Source organism: Clinocottus analis, unplaced genomic scaffold, assembly GCF_023055335.1.
Source record: "Clinocottus analis isolate CAN_PGR_092001 unplaced genomic scaffold, fCliAna1.0.p SCAF_9, whole genome shotgun sequence".
In the NCBI taxonomy this organism is placed as follows: domain Eukaryota; kingdom Metazoa; phylum Chordata; class Actinopteri; order Perciformes; family Cottidae; genus Clinocottus; species Clinocottus analis.
The window spans coordinates 18536150-18554548 of record NW_027176251.1 but is presented as its reverse complement, the minus strand read 5'-3'; the positions used below and the strand labels follow the sequence as shown (position 1 = coordinate 18554548).

General features: G+C 39.8%; 1 protein-coding gene across 2 annotated transcripts in view; it reads left to right on the top strand.

Moving 5' to 3' along the window:
* The first annotated feature begins 2960 nt into the window (after nucleotides 1-2960).
* adcy3a (adenylate cyclase 3a) overlaps nucleotides 2961-18399 on the top strand; it is a 34097-nt gene continuing 18658 nt past the window's right edge. For both annotated transcript variants that reach the window (XM_068569375.1, XM_068569374.1), the window contains exons 1-7: nucleotides 2961-3148; nucleotides 3837-5063; nucleotides 8714-8863; nucleotides 14289-14419; nucleotides 16653-16764; nucleotides 17566-17693; nucleotides 18105-18263. In XM_068569375.1, the coding sequence (XP_068425476.1) occupies nucleotides 4389-5063; nucleotides 8714-8863; nucleotides 14289-14419; nucleotides 16653-16764; nucleotides 17566-17693; nucleotides 18105-18263 (1355 nt within the window). In that variant the 5' untranslated portion in view covers nucleotides 2961-3148; nucleotides 3837-4388. The remainder of the gene's footprint in view (nucleotides 3149-3836; nucleotides 5064-8713; nucleotides 8864-14288; nucleotides 14420-16652; nucleotides 16765-17565; nucleotides 17694-18104; nucleotides 18264-18399) is intronic.

The window sequence follows — 18399 nt, the reverse complement described above, 5'->3', positions numbered from 1 at the left end:
AACGTAGCAGCGTACGCTGCTTTCTGACGATACCGCTTGGTAGCTTATGGAAGCCCATTTCTGCCGCAGTGATAAAAAAAAAAGATAATAAAGATGACATTTATAATGAGACACTTTCTCTAAAAAATGACTAAGCATGTCATAATTATGATTTAATATCTCATAATTCTAATTTAGCTGTCTTTCTGCTGCTGATAGAGTAATATGAAAAAAAGGGAGGTGCAATGTTGGATATATAATGAAGCAGATTCTGAGAGCCTTTATGTTATTGCTGCATTCAACAAACATTGGCAATGCAATTCTGCGCACTAAATTGATCCAACTTGGTGCAGGCTTGGGCAGATAAGTGGGGTTTCAGTATTTAAGACCATTACATGATTTTTGGCAGATAGAGGAACAAGATTTTTAGGGGTCCGGGCATGAAGTATAATTAATTTGCCATTGTTCACATTGTTTAATAAACAATGTCTTTTTAGGGGTATTTCATAATCTCATTGATCTACTTGTGTTAGTTCTTTCTTCAATAACCGATGCATGCACAAACACTGTTAATGCTTTGTCTATGTTATTGCTGCATTCAATGAGCATGTGCAATGCAATTGTGCACTAAATTGTCAGCTTGTTCTATTATCCAACTTTAATAATGAAAATTGATTTAATGAGGTTAGGAGCCGGAAACAGAAACAGCTCCCCTTCAAAGTCAATCAATTTAACGATCAATTTTATGAGCGCTAAATTAAATAAATAATCAAATAGCATGAATATTGAACATGTATTTACTGTGCGCACTTTTAACATCAAATACAAATAATAACAAATGACTAAATTAATATAGAAATATATTGACATAGTGAATATATTTGATCTTCACACTCATTCTTGCTGGATTGGAGATGTGTTCCACCTCATGTAATTAAAAAAAAACTAAACACATCCTTCAAGTACAAATACATACATATATATATATATATATATATATATATATATATATATATATATATATATATATATATATATATATATATATATATGTGCGTGTCTCTGTTTTAGCAATGTGACCTTGACAAGCGATTTGGGATACTGAGACTGGGAGATGATGCTGATGAAGTCTTCCTGGTCGATGATCAGAGGTTCACAGCAGAGTTTCAATGGAAAATCCATACAGGCCCACCGGCGATGTCGTTTTACTGAAAAGAGAGAGTTGACATATCAATCAGTCTCAAAAATCTAAATTTTATTTGGAAATAAGATTTTGGTGATAATATATATATGTATATATATATATATATATATATATATATATATATATATATATATATATATATATATATATATATATATATATAAATATATATATATATATATAGAGAGAGAGAGAGAGAGAGAGAGAGAGAGAGAGAGAGAGAGAGAGAGAGAGAGAGAGAGTTCCGAAAGTGGTAACCCTTTCCAACATTAAGAGCATTAAATTGTACAGAATTTTGCTGTGACTGTTTTGGTATAAACATTTTGGTGGGGCCACATAATATTTATACAAGAAAATGTTATGATTTTGCAATCCAAACATACCATAGATATATTACATTGAACTGCCGCGATTGCTGTGATCAATATTTCACCAAAAGCAGAGATGACAAAGCTGAATAATGATACCATCTAAAATCACACAGCGGAATTCTGACAACATATCTTACCATACCAACATAAAGTATAGGACCATAGAAGGACAATGGATCTTTCAACATCAAATAGATTATCCATGAACAGCAATGGAAGGTGCATTTGCTAGTTGTTGAGCTACCTCATCCTTGTAAAGCGATCCAAAAGTTTGTTTTGAAGAATGGCTAAAGTGCCCTTAAAATGTTGAGCATCGTAATGTTTCATTAGTCTGGAGTCTCCCTTGAACATTGTCTCAAATATGCATTTTATAAGTCCAAGGTTTAATGAGCCAGAAGATTCATGTCCACGCAAGACAATGTTGCACTTTCCACAAAGTTGTATACAGCTTATAATTCTGCCTCGAGCAAACCTTTTTTCTCTTTAGTTTAATGGTTGTATTGTTCAATGCCACACACTCTTGTTTTATACATGAGAGCAGTTATAGCCATGTTTTCCATTAGAGAGCCGTGTGGTTGAATTGTCTTTTTTTTCTTTCTTTTTTTAAAAGTATTTTCGTTCTTAAGATTAAGTCGTCCTGTCAATGTAGTCCGAAATGTTTTTTTTCCCTCCCTTTTTTGCTTGTCTGTCTTACTAGTATACATTAAAACATCCAATATCAGATATTTCTTTCATTGTATTCACTCGTAGTAAACAAAATAATACGGAACAGACTTTCTCTGGGACTCCTGTTGAATCCCCACACTATCTAGAAAGGTGAATTTTGGGGGGGGAGATGGACATTTAGAGGTGGCCACCGTCAAGTTAGCCAGAAAATAATAGAGCAGCACTCAATACAAATAGTTTCGATATTTACTTTCAAAATAAAAGCATGATCGTAACGGCACGAATGAAAATCCAAATATATTTGTAAGGATATACTTTCAAAATAAATAGTGTTACATTCTTATAAGCTGTCTGCTGAAGCTCGATTAGTGTTTGAGACTTTGCATTTCCGCAATTTTTTTTGTCAAGTCACAATTGATTTGTGCATTAACTGTGGCTTTATAGTGACAGTGAACACTTTGTTATAAAACGTTGTGAATCAGACTTAATAGACGCTATTAATAACCCTCTCAAATATCAAGAAACCTACTGAATGGTAGCACACATGCAGAGATGACATGAAAACCCTAACTCAAGGTCCACGAGTAGTACACTTCACTAGCTTTGCATCACATCTCATCACTGAGTTTACTCAGGTGTTGAAAAGTGATGAAAGCGCACGTTTGCGAAGAAAGGTTGTATTTTGAAAACGACCGGAAATCTTGAATGTCTGCGTGTAGACACAGCATCTGTAGTGTAGCTTGACGGTGAAGCTGTTGCTTTTGCGGAAAACACCCAACATCGACGCGGGGTTAATGTACCCTCCGTGGCGTATTTCCATGGACCGTTTGTCTAATGTCATCCAGACTGACGTTTAATATCCGGTACTGTGTTTGTGTCTCCAGGGAATAAGATTCGCACCGAGAGACGGAGTCTGGCTCCACACACGGTAAGCCGATGCATCCGTGTACATCATGTCGGGATTTTCACAGCATCTGGAAGAATGGGGACAAATGATCATCTTACTGCATAGCAGGTTAATGGACATTACACACGGGACATATTAAATGGACAATAAGAGTGAGAAGTGAGAATCAGCTTTAGATAAGAATTTAGTCAGATGTGGCGTGAAGCTCAGCGAAGCTAAAGTAACTGCTTAGACGGGCGTGTTGGATGACTAACGTGAAGTCAGTGACATTGTCTTCTATCACCTGAGACCGCTAAGACCATTCACGGCGTTCACGCGGTGCTTATGCTGACGGTACGTCTCCGGACGCACGGAGCGTAGTCTGACAAGCGCACCATGGAGCTAGGTAGGCCCACAGCAGAGACCTGCTCCCTGACGCCAACATCTGCTTTACCGTTTTTCTCTTGGGCATATGAGATACCAACTTCAAATGTTCAGCGTGAATTGATTTATTTGTTCCAGCTGCCAGTCACCTGCCAGGAATATAAATGGTGTAGTGAAGCGTTAGATTTTGATATGGATGTTGGCGTGGCTGTCTCCGCTGAGGAGACAGCTGCCAGTAGCCGCGATGTGCAGGGACGGGGACCGTATGGTCCCGACCCTGATCACCAGGTTCTGTTAAAAGCAAACAATGCCTCAGTGTGTTCCTCCTCTGTCCCTCTTCATTCAGGCCATGTGACGGGGGACTATGGGAGGCCAAGATGCAAAAAGCTGTCCAATCCAGAAGACTGTTGGAGACAGAGGGAGTCATACAAATGTCAGCTTATTTGATCCAATATTAATGAATTCAACAACTCTGACATGGAACACAACTGTGGAGTACAAAGGTGGAGAGGAGCCGGCGATACAGTCCCATCTGTAAAGCTAAAAGAGGAAACAAGGTGCACATTCTTCCGATCACGTTGCTGAAAAAAGAGTAGGCGTGCTTGATCTGTGCCTACGACACAGGACTAACTGAGTGAAATGACAGCACTGGACAGAGTGACCACAGACGCAGCAATGTAAGAAGACATCGCTTCAGTGTGCAGGTCCTGACAATCAACACACTACTGTGATTAATGCCACACATGTGGGCTCTCAGGGGGAAAAGGTGGTTACTCAGCAAAAGAGAAACGAGCAGATGATGTTTACCTAAGAGTTCTCTCAGCGTTTGGTCTACTTCCGTAAGACGACAAACTGCTTTCTATTTTTTATTCAGAGGAGAAGGCAGGAAGCAGTTACCATGCCTCGGAACCGAGCCTTTTCAGAGCCAGAGTACTCGGCAGAGTACTCAGCGGACTGCTCGGTCACTCTGCCCTCTGACCCTGGGCAGGCGGTCGGGCGAACACACGAGGTCACGGTTCGGAGCTCAGGATGCTGCCTCTGCCTGCCGCGGTTCATGCGCCTTACCTTCGCACCAGAGTCTCTGGAAAACCTCTACCAGACTTACTTCAGACGGCAGAGACACGAAACCCTGCTGGTGCTGGTCGTGTTTGCTGCCCTCTTCGACAGTTACATCATCATCATGTGTGCGGTGGTTTACACCACTGACAAGCTGGCTTCTGTTTTAGTGGCATCGGTGGGACTAGTGGCCGACATTGTTCTCTACCTGCTGTGCCGCTTTGGGCTGCTGCCAGACCGCATCTCAAGACGGGTGGTGCCCTACGCTCTGTGGGTGCTCATAGCAGCTCAAATATTCTGCTACCTGGGTCTGAACTATGCTCGTTTCCACCAGGCCAGCGACACTGTGGGCTGGCAGGCTTTCTTCAGCTTTTCCTTTTTCCTGACTCTGCCTTTGAGGCTGACACCCATCGTGCTCATCACTACTGTATCCTGCGGGGTCCACACCTTGGTTCTTGGTGTCACTATTGCCCAGCAGCAGCAGGAGAACATCCAGGGAACAGCACTTAGCAGACAGGTAAGAGTTGTAAGGAGGGGTTGTGGTTGTCCTGAAGTACATTTACTTGTGTGGAATGTCACTTATTTTACATAAGTCTTTTGGACTTTGAACATAAATTGGTTCATGGATGCAGTAGGCAAAAACCTGATGGTTCACACACTAAGATGCCCGAGTTTAAAGTTTGATACCCATCTTTAGTCATACCAACATTGTTTTGTGTTCTAACTAGTTTTAGGCTTTTAGCTTATCCTTGATGTTTTCACTGCAGAGACATCTGCCACATCTGCTACAACAAGAAAGTTGTGGAGAAAACGAGGGAAATGACATGCATCAAAGGTCCCCATCTGGAATTAAACTAGGTACATTGCATGTACGTGGTATGTATGTGCCTTAGCAGTCCCCAACCATTTTCGCGACACGGACTTGTTTGGTGTCAGACAACATGTGTACAGAATAAACAAAATAACAGAGTAACAGCATATTCAATGAATATGACAGAAATTATTCATATAATGAGTAGTAGGCATGGACCACGATCCATGTCAGCAGAAGACGATAGAGAGTAGGGGCATCAGCTGGGTCGACATGGCAGGGGGCAGGACCGGCTCCAGACACAGCCAAGATCTGCAGAAACTTGAGAGGCAAGAAGGTACAAAGGCTCCCTGGAAGAAGTACAGTTAGTAATGTGCCTTGAAGAGCAACAAAATCATCCAGAAGAAGAGAGAGAAGAGGAGAGAGGAGCTTAGTGTATCCTAAAATGTCCCCCAGCAGTCTAGGCTTATAGCAGCATATCTAGGGGTTGGACCAGGGCAAACTGCTCCCAGAGTGCCTGCTATAATGTTCTGATAACATTACTTTAAAATAAAAGTGTGCAATACACTAGTTTTCGCTTCATTATTGAATTTGGCGCATAATGCGAATAATCGCAGAAAAATCATGCGATTAAATCCGGTACATTTTTTTCAACTTCGCCCAGCCCTAATTTTTATGTATTGCAGTATTTTATTATTTCTTTCAGTGTGAAACTTCTACAGTAGGCAAGTTAAAACAGTTGTACCGAAGTAGAGCCCATTTTGGGATTAATTTTAATTAAATGTATTTTGTAGAGCCGAAAATCAAAAATTTGCATCAAAGGGCTTCACCATGACGCCAAATCCTTGTAAAGTGTGGTCAAAGTTTCCGGTTTCATGTCTGCATCTCAAACATTGGCAGAATCTGTCCACAGAGTGCTCCTATTGTGGTATTATTGCTTTCTAACAGTGGCCAGTCCATCCGAACTGAAACTAATTAATCTATGTCCTTTGATTCATGTATAGCTGCACAATATTTGTTCAATGCACACAAAAATACATGTGTACGTGTGCGGTTTTCTCTAGGTGCCCATCTTGGCAGCTTCTCGTGAGTGTCACAGACGTGGTGAATGATGCCAACCAAAGCGCCTGTGAAATAATGATGGCACTATAAAAGTTTCCTTCTTGTGGAAATGAATGAACTCACTAAGATGTTTTTTGGCACTATGCCACACGTCCAGACTGGATGAATTCCAATGGCCTTGTATCTGCCTTTTGTCTGGTGCTGTGAAGTGGGGATAATTTAATATTACTATGATATTTCATCTTTTAAACACATGCTCACATAGTAAGATCACTGCAGACCCCTCACACCCTGGACACAAGCTGTTCCAGCTCCTCCCCTCTGGTAGGCGCTACAGAACACTGTACGCCAAAACCACCAGACACAAGAACAGCTTCTTCCCACTGGCTGTCAGTCTTTTGAACAACTGAACAATTAGTCAGTCACTTCCATCTGCATTTTCTGGACCACTGTTTACTGTTATACTGTTTTTATGTTTCCTTAATGTCTTATTTTTTGGTCTTTCTTTTATATTTATCTTTATATCTAACTCTTGTATTGTAAACAAGTACGAAGCGCAGAATCCGGCGTCAAATACCATGAATGTGTAAATGTACATGGCCATAAAGCTGATTCTGATTATATCAAAAAGGTACTTACTCATCAGGGTGCTGATCTGAGCATTATCACCTGTGCAGATTTCTTCTAGCTTTACCCCGCATGTAAGCTTGTGCACTGTCTCGATAAAAGCCTTCTCCATGACGACAGAGTCCTCGATGTGTGCTGCTTGTGGAGCGAAGATGAATCATCTCCTTGGTGTCATTCTCAATAGCGGTGTAGCTGCAGTACTGTACACAATGACCTGGGGAGTGATTTCTGCCATCTGCTGAAAAAAATAATAAATAAGAGTTACCTGCTTACATACAATCACACTGCCGTAACCAAAGGTCCCTTGGAGGCAGCTGAGGGCAGCTGTCCTGATGGAGAAGGTGTTCCTCTTCACCATCCTAATGTTGTTCATACATTTGAACAGGAGAGCAACCTTTGCATAGTGGATTTTAGACAACAAAATGTTGCTATGTCCCCTGGGACGGATCTGAAAATTTAAACCTAAGTGATGATTACATTTTTACATGCAGCTTTCGTTTTTATGTCACTATGCAGGTATGCTATGCTGTGACTCTTAAGATTTTCCCATTGTAATCTTGGATGTGATGTGGATCTCAAGGTGGCAACGCAGTCCAACACTGCGCCAGTCTTCAAAACGTCTGTATGTTTATCCACAGCCAGGATCACAACTGTAACAAGTTGTTTCAAGCGGTTCCAGAAATTATTGAGACCAAAACAATTTAATTTGGCTGCAAAATATTCAATCAAATACATTTTTTGTTAAGTCGCTCCCTGTTTCTAAAGTTGACCTTCCTTGTAGAATCCATAGTGATAATTTTATCAGTGAATATTTGTGACAGTCATGTGATCGTTCGCACCAAGTTACAAAAAGTCATTACCAAGCGCTGCGACCACTTGCGTGCTCGGCGTACTTACGTCATTTTCCGGTGTGTGCATCTAGCAGGCTTCATTCACTACACTGAATACAAAACTAAGCTTTAGAATGTTACTTGTGTTGTGATCAAAAGCTCACGTTGCAAAAAGCAATATTTTCCATGACTGTAACAGCAGAGACTGAGGGATACTGACGGTAGTCCAATATGTTACACTGGAACTGCAAGCTGCAATAGTGTGTAACTTATACTTGTATTACTACAGTAATATGTAGTGTTGGCTTTCGGGCCTTTACACATTAGTGTCTGGTTGCTGACGTTATTCAAAGTTACACAACATTGCCAAGCAAATTAATCACTGTTTATGAAATTCTTTCAGTTTGGCCATTATTTTTCATGTGTACCTTCAGGGCTGCCTATCAAGTAAATCTACACCGAATAAAGCAGCTACGCACACACATACTGGCGAGGAGCACGGAGTAGACAATGGAAATCACTGTCAGTGCTTGGTCACCTAGCTGGAGGTGGTTCTGTGGCACAGCAGCCCTGCAGGACGTCATATCCAGCAGCAAGTCTGACTAGCTTGTTGTTATTCACGTCTTCTGTTAGATGAAGAAAAAGAGGGAGACACTTCTAGATATTGAGACACAACCGGGACATGTTTGAAAAATTATTTTAAAAAGTGCTTTCTGCATAAAATGTCATCTTTAAAGATTGAAATTACCGAACTCTTTGTAGTGAAATATTTGCCCCTTAATGTGCATGTGTTAATTGAATATTGAGCCTTAACTGTTGCATTATTTTTCTTTCAAGCTGCTGGCCAACATAGTGATCTATGTGTGTGCCATCACTGTGGGCGTCATGTCGTACTACATGGCTGACCGTAAACATCGAAAGGCCTTTCTGGAGGCAAGACAGTCACTGGAGGTCAAACTCAACCTGGAGGAGCAAAGCCAGCAACAGGTCAGAGGACAGGCATTATAACATTCTGGTGTTAATACAAGAGTTTCAGGGAACTGTTTTACTTTTGGAGTAATTGTTATCATTTATTTATGATAGTAATAATGCGTTTTTAAGTTTTTACTAAATTTTGTGAAGAATCATTTATTACATTCCATTTTTGAAACCGCTTATCCTGTTTGGGGTTGCGGGGCGCTCGAGCCAATTCCAGCTGACATTGGGCAACGGCGGGGTTCACCCTGGACACTAGTTTATCACAAAGCACATATACAGGCAGACAACCATTCACACTCAGGTCACGATATCCAGCTGTTATCACAAAACAAATGCAAAAGGTAATCACAGAAAATACTCTTTAGAGTTTATTTACCTCTAACAATATTGATCAAGTGTGCGCATGCCCCACTACATGCACTACACGCACGCCCTGGTTATGGGAAGAAACGAGACAAAAGAGGAAAAAACTCCCAAGATGGCGGCTGTAGTCTTGTATGTCACATGATTACGCGACACAAAACAACATAAATGGAGGCGAGGTTGCGATTATTAAGTATGAATTATTATTTAGTATTGAGGCACACAATGGAGGCTGCGGTAACATACCACATGTGTCCGAAATGAGCATAACAGCACCGTGTGTGTGCGTGCGCGCGCATGTGCGTGAGTGAGAGTGAAAGAGTCAGTTTAAAGTTTAAATAATTAAAAAACACTAGAAACAAGACAGATCCTCACCGTCACAGTGAAATACAGCGAAAGAATGAATGATGAGACGTGAAAAGACAGAATGATCATGGAAGAGAATGCAGAAGAGAGGAAAAAGACAACAAGGGGGCTGATAAAAACATGAGTGGAAGAAACTCCCCGAATACTAATGCTGAAGCACGGGCTGCTGGGAGACAAGGGCTGCCAACCAATCAAGGAGCATCCGGTCACTGCTGTTTACCATGGTAACCACCCTCCTGAGATGTTGTCAGCTGTAATCACAGAGCCTACCCGCTCAGACTTTTGTTGCTTCTCTTCCTCTCTGTCAGGTTTTCATACGATCTACTGTGTCATGCCTGCCTGGGTTTGAAACTCTGCAGCAAAAAGACTGTTGTATACACCATGTACACCCTCTTCATCAACCCGTTATTATTTACTCTATTTTTCATATAAAACATGACCAAATGACCAGTAAACAGCATTATATCCAGTTGCCACATTTGTTTGCGTTATGTGCAAAAGCTTCACATTCTAATTCTGATGGTGTGTAAAGCTGAGGAAATATATTTTCGGAAATAGACTTCTTGCCACTTTTGTGAACTCTAGTTCTCAGTGTTTAGAATATGTCTTAGAGCTGTTAACTTTGACTGGGACAGACAGTTGTTTTGATTTAGAATATCACAATAATGTTTGTAAATTGTACAATCACAGCAAAAATTGCTGAGAAGCCAATTCCCACTGCTAGTATTCCGGAACTTGAGGAAACCAAGAGCAGTCATCCAGAATGTCCAACACGACATGAAAAAGAGAAACACGTAGTCTATGAGCAGATAGTTGGAGCAGGTTTGGGTCACTCAATGATTAACAGGACACAGACCTGCATAAATGCACTTTTCCTTGTATAATCCACATAGGGTCCCCAAATCTACACAAAGTTAGACTAACAGTTACACATAGTTAGTACCTTGTCCCTCCCAAATATTAACAGGGAATCATATCATTGAGAGATTTTTTACAAGGAGGGTATAACGATTTTCATTCCCTCAAAATAACCGTCTTGATGATTTGAGTTAAAGTCCTTTTCCTCCAACAACTGAAGTACATTTTAATCACCTTGACTCAATGTCACCAAATAACTGATCAATCCTTAATTCTACTTCGCTGTTTTCCCCAATTCTCAACAGGTATTTTCAGATCCAGTGTCAAAACATCCCTGAGATATTGAGGGGAAATTAATGTCTTGGATATTCATATTGATATTAGACATTCAGAGTCAGTGTTTTGGAGGCGGGAGCTAGCGACATGTGTTTATCAAGCGCATACTGCCTGAGTAAGAGTGGGCTAAACCCTTTCGTAAAAATGTCATGACTGTAGATAGCGGAAAGAGTGATAATGGGGGAGACTGAGTTCATTTTTTTACTGGCTAAAAGAGACAAGATGAATGTCAACATTAAAATCTTTAATTGTTGACAGGCCCTTTTCTGCCACTCTATGGACAACAACATCTAAATGATAAGGATTACAGAATAGAGTGTGTATCAAAGTATCTGTGACATTCAGCCCCCTCTTGATTTGCTTCAACGTCCTAAATGATTTATTCAGGTCAATCATCTACCATCAGTTTTGGTGCCAAGTCAGGTTTTGAAAATGAAATAGCTAATACGGGATGTACATAATTTACTGTTTAACCTTTATCAGTTTAACGGCTGAAACATAGATTACAATTCATATTATTAAACTTAGCAAAACTCTGGCTTGTCTGATCTTAAAGGTCAGCCCACCTTAAGTGAACTTGAACTGGAGTTGCTGCTAACTTCAGGGCTAACCTCATTAACCAGAAAGTGGCAATCAAGTCATGGAACTATGGTTTTGAGGAGTTGTAGCATTTATTCACGACAAATAAACTGTATACACATTACACAGCTGTAACATTACTGCTGATTTCATACTCATTGTCACACACACTCTCTACTGGACATGTGCTAACATTATGCCAGACTTCCAAAACACTGGCGGAAACCCTGACACAGTACAGATGCACCCACCGCGATTCCCCCTCCAAGTCTTTGAGTGTTTGAGGGCACTCTGGCAGACATTCTGAGCCCTTCACGAACTATTTTGGTAAGTCAGCATTAGATCCAGACTTTACTCAGGGGAATTACCCACAATTCATAGCAATGTGACATTAAACACGTAGTTTAAAAAAAAAGGTAAATAAAGAGGAATACACAGTTCAGCATGGAAGATAATTATTTACTCAAAACAATCAGGATTAAGGATCGAAAATAAAAGCACATGAAATCAGTACATATTTGTATTTTTGTTTTATTTATTAAAGCTGTTTTAACAAAAACAAGTTTAAATTACCTCTCATCTCATGACGAAAGAGTCTGGAAGACGTTTAAATTGGGGAGTAAAAACTATAAAATAAATACCCACATTTGCACACAATATTTTTTAACGTTGTAATGGTAAGGTAATAAGTTGCTGCAAAGTGCTGTGCCATTTGTATTTACACTATTTCAAGCCCTCACAGCCTCTCAGACGCAACCATTTACTACGTGACGTCAGTGAATCCATGAGGGTTCAGGGTTTGAGGGCCTATGTTATTTGGGATTGGGCCCAAGAAAACTGATGGCTACCTGCTTTTCTTTCGATTTCCTGACTGGGTGTGTCTAGATTCACTGTAAATATAATTAGTATAATATGTATTTAAACGATACTGAAACACCCACGTGGATGAGATTATTTTTGTTTTAAAACCCCGGTTTTAAACGGTAATGTATTTGTGTGGATTTAGCCTCAGAAGGGGCAGAGAGACCTGTGGATGACATACCAAGTGTGATCCAAAATTACTTTGTAATGCTGATGAAGTGTTTGGGCTCTGTAAGGAGCAGAGAACAGTAGACTACCATGTCACAGCCCTTTGACAGAGAATCTAAACTGACCAATTTACAAATAAAGGCTTTAGCATAGTTACATTTCCATGAGCTGCCCATCATGATATGATTATTATGATAATATTTAAACTGTCATCCGGGCTGCAACTTCTTTATGACACTTTTAAAATACTGCTTGTTCATTTTTCCTCAAAGATGACCAAAGGTTGTGCAGCATGACAAAATCTCCAACATTTAGACTCATTTGAATAGAGAATAGTTAGAGGAAACTTTGTAAACTTTGTTAAATTTCTGTTTACAACATATGTGCAGTTATTTGTGTCTTGTTTTAAATTTGATAAAAGTAATTAAGTTATGATTTTTGTGTAAAAAAATGGTCAGTTGGTCCAGGTCCTGGTACAGCAGATACATCTTGATGACTGCCATGCACACAGTAATATAACAATATAGGCAACACCAATAATCTACCAACAAATACATCAATTGATCAATTATCTTTCTAGTTTTCCCAACACTCTTTCGAGGGCGACTAAGGCTCAGCGTTAGAGCAGGGTCTTCCTTCAATCAAAGGATCGGCGGTTCAAACCCCATCTCCACTAGTTGATGGTGTTGTGTCCTTAGACCTAAAACATTTAGCCTTGGTTTTCCCAAGGCTAAATGGGCACTTAAGGTGGGCTGACCTTTAAGATCAGACAAGCCAGAGTTTTGCTAAGTTTAATAATATGAATTGTAATCTATGTTTCAGCCGTTAAACTGATAAAGGTTAAACAGTAAATTATGTACATCCCGTATTAGCTATTTCATTTTCAAAACCTGACTTGGCACCAAAACTGATGGTAGATGATTGACCTGAATAAATCATTTAGGACGTTGAAGCAAATCAAGAGGGGGCTGAATGTCACAGATACTTTGATACACACTCTATTCTGTAATCCTTATCATTTAGATGTTGTTGTCCATAGAGTGGCAGAAAAGGGCCTGTCAACAATTAAAGATTTTAATGGTGATATAGTGGTGATATAGTACTGATGGGCACGTGGCATCTTGCACGGTAGCCCCTGCCATCAGTGTATGCATGTGTGAATAAGGAAATAAAATAAGAGATAAAATAAAATAATCCTTTATTTATTTTGGGGAAATTACAGGATTACAGTATCACTGCTCACAAGTAATAAGATAAAAGAAACACGTAATATAAATAAACTATAGAACGGTAATAAACATTAAAGATTTAAATAAAAAATAAATAAAAAATTTGCAGTGAAAAAGAAGAATATTAAATTTACAGATGGAATCAAATATACAGAAGAATCATATATATAAAAATATACAGATGGAATAAAAAATATACAGATGGAATAAAAAAAATGTATTTACAGATAGATTAAAAAATTAAAAATTAAAAAATTGTACAAAGTACTGAAATATACTAAAGTGAATATTGCACAAGTGCATGGATTAAAGTGATCATGTGCTCACAAAAATGTTCGGCGTGCTTAGAGTGATGTAACATGTAATGTTAATTTACCATTTACATCACACTGATGCTGCCATGCCACTTTGCCCAACAGAACACAAACATTGAAACATTGCGGTAGCAATTTGCCCAAGAATACATTAACATGGACCAGCCACGGATCAAACCGACAATCCTCTGATTGAAGGATAACCTTGATATAATGTTACCACTTTAACCTCTTCACATATCTTCTGAACATCTCACTCTCAGCTAAGGGGACATGTACAATTTTTGATAGTGGTAGGCTTCCTGTTTTTTTTCAGGAGCTGTGTATGATGTTCTCTGTGTCTATCTTTGTTCTCTCCAGGAACGCCTGCTGCTCTCCATCCTTCCAAAGCACATAGCTGATGAGATGCTTCAGGACATGAAGAAGGAGCCCAGTCAGAAAGAGATGCAGCAGTTCAACACTATGTACATGTACAGACACGAAAACGTCAGGTAATTTGGTTCCTCTGTCTGCTTTTAAATGAACATTCATATGGAACATGAATGTCGTCTTGTTGATTTTGCTGACTGTGTGCAGCAGAAGGCTTCTCACAGACAAACCCAATTGTATAGCAGGCTTTAACAAGTAGACCACTTCCAGCTTGAGTTAGCTGAACTCACAGTACATTGTACTGGTAACAGAAGCCACATTTCAGTTTATTAATTCAGTTAAATGGCTTAGAAAACACAACTGGTTTGGGTTGGTTGAGAAAGCTAGAGCTCAACAGTCACTACAAGCTTAAACATAACAAAGGAACAAGCTGTTGTGGATAAACGAGATAGCAGGTTAGTGTGCATATACAAGTTCACAACAGTCAAAGTCTGCCTAAAAACAATTGTCAGGTTTCCACATGAAGACAGACACAGCGTTTTCATGCTGTGATCATTCCTCCTATTTATAATGGATAGTTCTTCTTAATTAGTTTTTAGTATAAGTGATAGGGGACAAACTTCTGTGCTGAAGCCCATATGAGGCTTCATCAATCTATCATTGACAAATGACAAGGCTATATTCTAATTTAACAGTCTTCATAGCAACACAAACAGAGAAAGTAAATACTTAACACAGGTTAAGTCTGTTACCTGAAGCATCAACATCACTTACAGAACCAGTGGTTCTCAACTGGTCTGGCTCCAGGACCCACCATCACCCTTAATGACAAGCCGCAACCTAAATTGAGGATAATTCTCAACGTCTCCAATGTATTTAATGAAAAGATGGTGCACTTTGAAGCTGAGATAGTATGGAGACAGTAGTGTTGCATGCTGAGTGTGTGATTGTGTGTTTGTGTAGGGGTGTTGAAGGTGCATAAGAAAACAGTAAGATAAGTAACAGAACCTAAACTAACTCTGCAGCCCAGGTGCATAATAGTCACGTGGGAATAAAAAACAATATCAATATACTCCTTTAAAGGATTTACATGTTGGTGCCATGCTGTTGAATCACTCGCAAAAACGTCTTCGTCTGTCAGCGAGTGACGCAACGTCCTCTTGGTATCAAGCTGCACAGAAAGAATGAAAAAAAAAAAAAAGATTTTATTTTGAAAATGACCGGATACATCCGTCTGTGCATCTGAGCCTCTTACTCGTGACACATGTCAGAGGCTATGTGATAACGTTACACCAAAAATTAAACTTAAATGTACGTTTCAAGTCTGCCGGAGTGCCGGTGTTCTAGATTAAAATCAAGGCAGAATGTCCTAAAATCGCCCAAAAGCTTTGAAAACCTGCGAGAAACATCCAAACCATGATCGCGCGGAGTAGTATAAAACTCAGTCAGAGACTTCTGAACTTTAGGTTTTAGAGTCAATTTAACGTGTTCTGTGAAGCACAGAATTTAATTGGGCCAGCGCCTGCGAAAAACAACACTGCGCTGCATGAAAGTCCGTACAAAATAGAATTTTTATTTTTAAACTTTTTCCAAGCAAAGGCCTGCGACCCATTAAAAACAGGTCCGCGACCCACCAGTTAAGAACCACTGGTCTAAAACACCAGTAACTAGACTAATGTGCTGAAATGAGATGTGAGACTTGCTTTACTCATCAGAGAGGTATGATACACACAGAATGAAGATATGCTCCTGGCTGCTCGATTCCAGTTTGCTTAAATACATTCTCTGTTTGTAATTTTCAGGTTCTGAAAGTTCTAAATAATTAAGTTCAAGCAATCGTTTAAACTTCACAGACAATATGAGCTAATTTATTATCAACACTGACTGATATGAGAAAAAAAAACATACAATGTGATGGCTTTATTGGTTCTATTCACACCTACTGAAACAACGAGTGGGTGAGGTTTCCATTCCATTTCAATGTGGGTCAGTGCAAATGCATTTGTCCGACTGAACCAACATTATGAGTAACAACAGAGACTAAAACCCATATCTGACATGGCTTTTGTAGCCGATTCATAGCTCTTGTCATCTCCACCACCTGCTGCTGATAAAGATGCTGCCTCCTGTCCCACCTCCGTTTCAGTGTGGTTCTCCACTCTGACCATTAATAGAATAGCCAAATAGAAAAGCAGCCAGCCATCAGTTTTCATCAGGGATCACTGCTCTGAATTGAAAGATTAGACACAGATTCTAATCAGCAATTTATGTGTGCATGGATGGTAATGTTTCTGTGACTGTAGCAAGATGATATCAATACTAATGGGTCATCTTGTATCTGTTCTTGTTGGACAGTATTTTGTTTGCAGACATCGTGGGCTTCACACAGCTGTCATCATCCTGCAGCGCTCAGGAGCTGGTCAAACTGCTCAATGAGCTCTTTGCTCGCTTTGACAAACTGGCTGCAGTGAGTTTGAAACCGTTACATAACATTCTGACTGTTTTATAGACATTTGGAGTTTTTATTAACCTCTCATGTGAGTGATTTGGATTATTTTAAAGTTTGAGGCATCGTCACAGTTGCATAAAGTGTATCCTGGAGTCATTTATATCTTATGTACTTATACAGTTATATATAAGAAAATTCATGATATTATTATCAATATGCAAACTAATATCTGTATTTTTTTGTATTACATATAACATGAATTAGCTCAGCTAACTGAAAGACAAGTAGAGTTCTTCAGGCTGACCTAAACTCAGGGTACCTGAGGGTACCTGAGTTTAGGTCAGAGGACTAATCAAATACAGTGTCCTCTGTTTCCCACATTTATCATCTGTTTAAGACATTTATCCTCATGTCTTGTATGTAACCGTTGCTTCATCATTTATGTGTGATATTTTATTTCTTCAATCCAGAGAAAAGTGTATGAAGTAAATGTGATGTGTCATTCGTTAACTGTGAATGGCAAAGCCTAGTTTCACGACGAGGCATTCCTTAGTTTAGACTTACTGTGAAAAATTGCAGCCCCTCATTCATTTGAAAGGAGCCAACTTAAAGGGCAAAACATCACGGTCATCCAGCAACACATTCCTGGTAAAATACATTGTGTATTTCGACTGTTTATATTGACATATTTGTGATGAGAGACAACATGCTTGCTGCTGTGGTAACTGGACCTCCTGGATGTTACCTCATGTCTCACCAATACCACTGCTTCCACATTAAAATACACTTACTCTTTCTAAACCTCTTATACCCTATCAGAAATATCACCAGCTGAGGATCAAGATCCTGGGAGACTGCTACTACTGTATTTGTGGGCTACCCGACTACAGGGAGGACCATGCTGCATGTTCTATCATGATGGGTCTGGCCATGGTGGAGGCCATCTCGTGAGTACAGGGACAAGGAGGGCAGGAGCTAGCCCGTTCTAAAGTTCACTCAGTGTCAGCTTCATTTTGATGTGATGCTGTGGGTTAGTGACTTGGTCCAGAGTGTGGAATCGATCACTCTGATAGACTTTCTGTGGACCACATGTGTGAAGTGAAGTGAACAATGAGGGTTCATTAAGCTTGAATTGATTCTGATGCAACATTTGGTTCAGACTCCAGATGAGCTGCCATGAATGGATTTATTTCATTTTGGATGTCCCTTGCTGCTCTAAATGAGATCTATCAGAGACAGCGTTCCCTATAGGTTGAGTCAGAAAAGAGAGCTGGGTTGTTGATTTTAACTAAAAACAGAAGCTAGTTGTAATTCCAGCTGTTTTTTATTTAATGTGGTGCTTTTTAAACCAACCACAGGTACGTCCGAGAGAAAACCCAGACAGACGTCGACATGCGGGTTGGAGTGCACAGCGGTACAGTCCTGGGAGGGGTGCTGGGTCAGAAACGCTGGCAGTACGACGTCTGGTCCACAGACGTCACTGTGGCAAACAAGATGGAGGCTGGAGGGATACCAGGGTAAGAACAGACCGCCTCATGTAGTTCCTCTCTTTTGTTCAAGTTTTTAAAATAAAGTTCAATTAAATAAAATGTATTTTGTAGAGCCCCAAATTACATGTTTTGCCACAAATTTGTACACGTACGACTTCACATC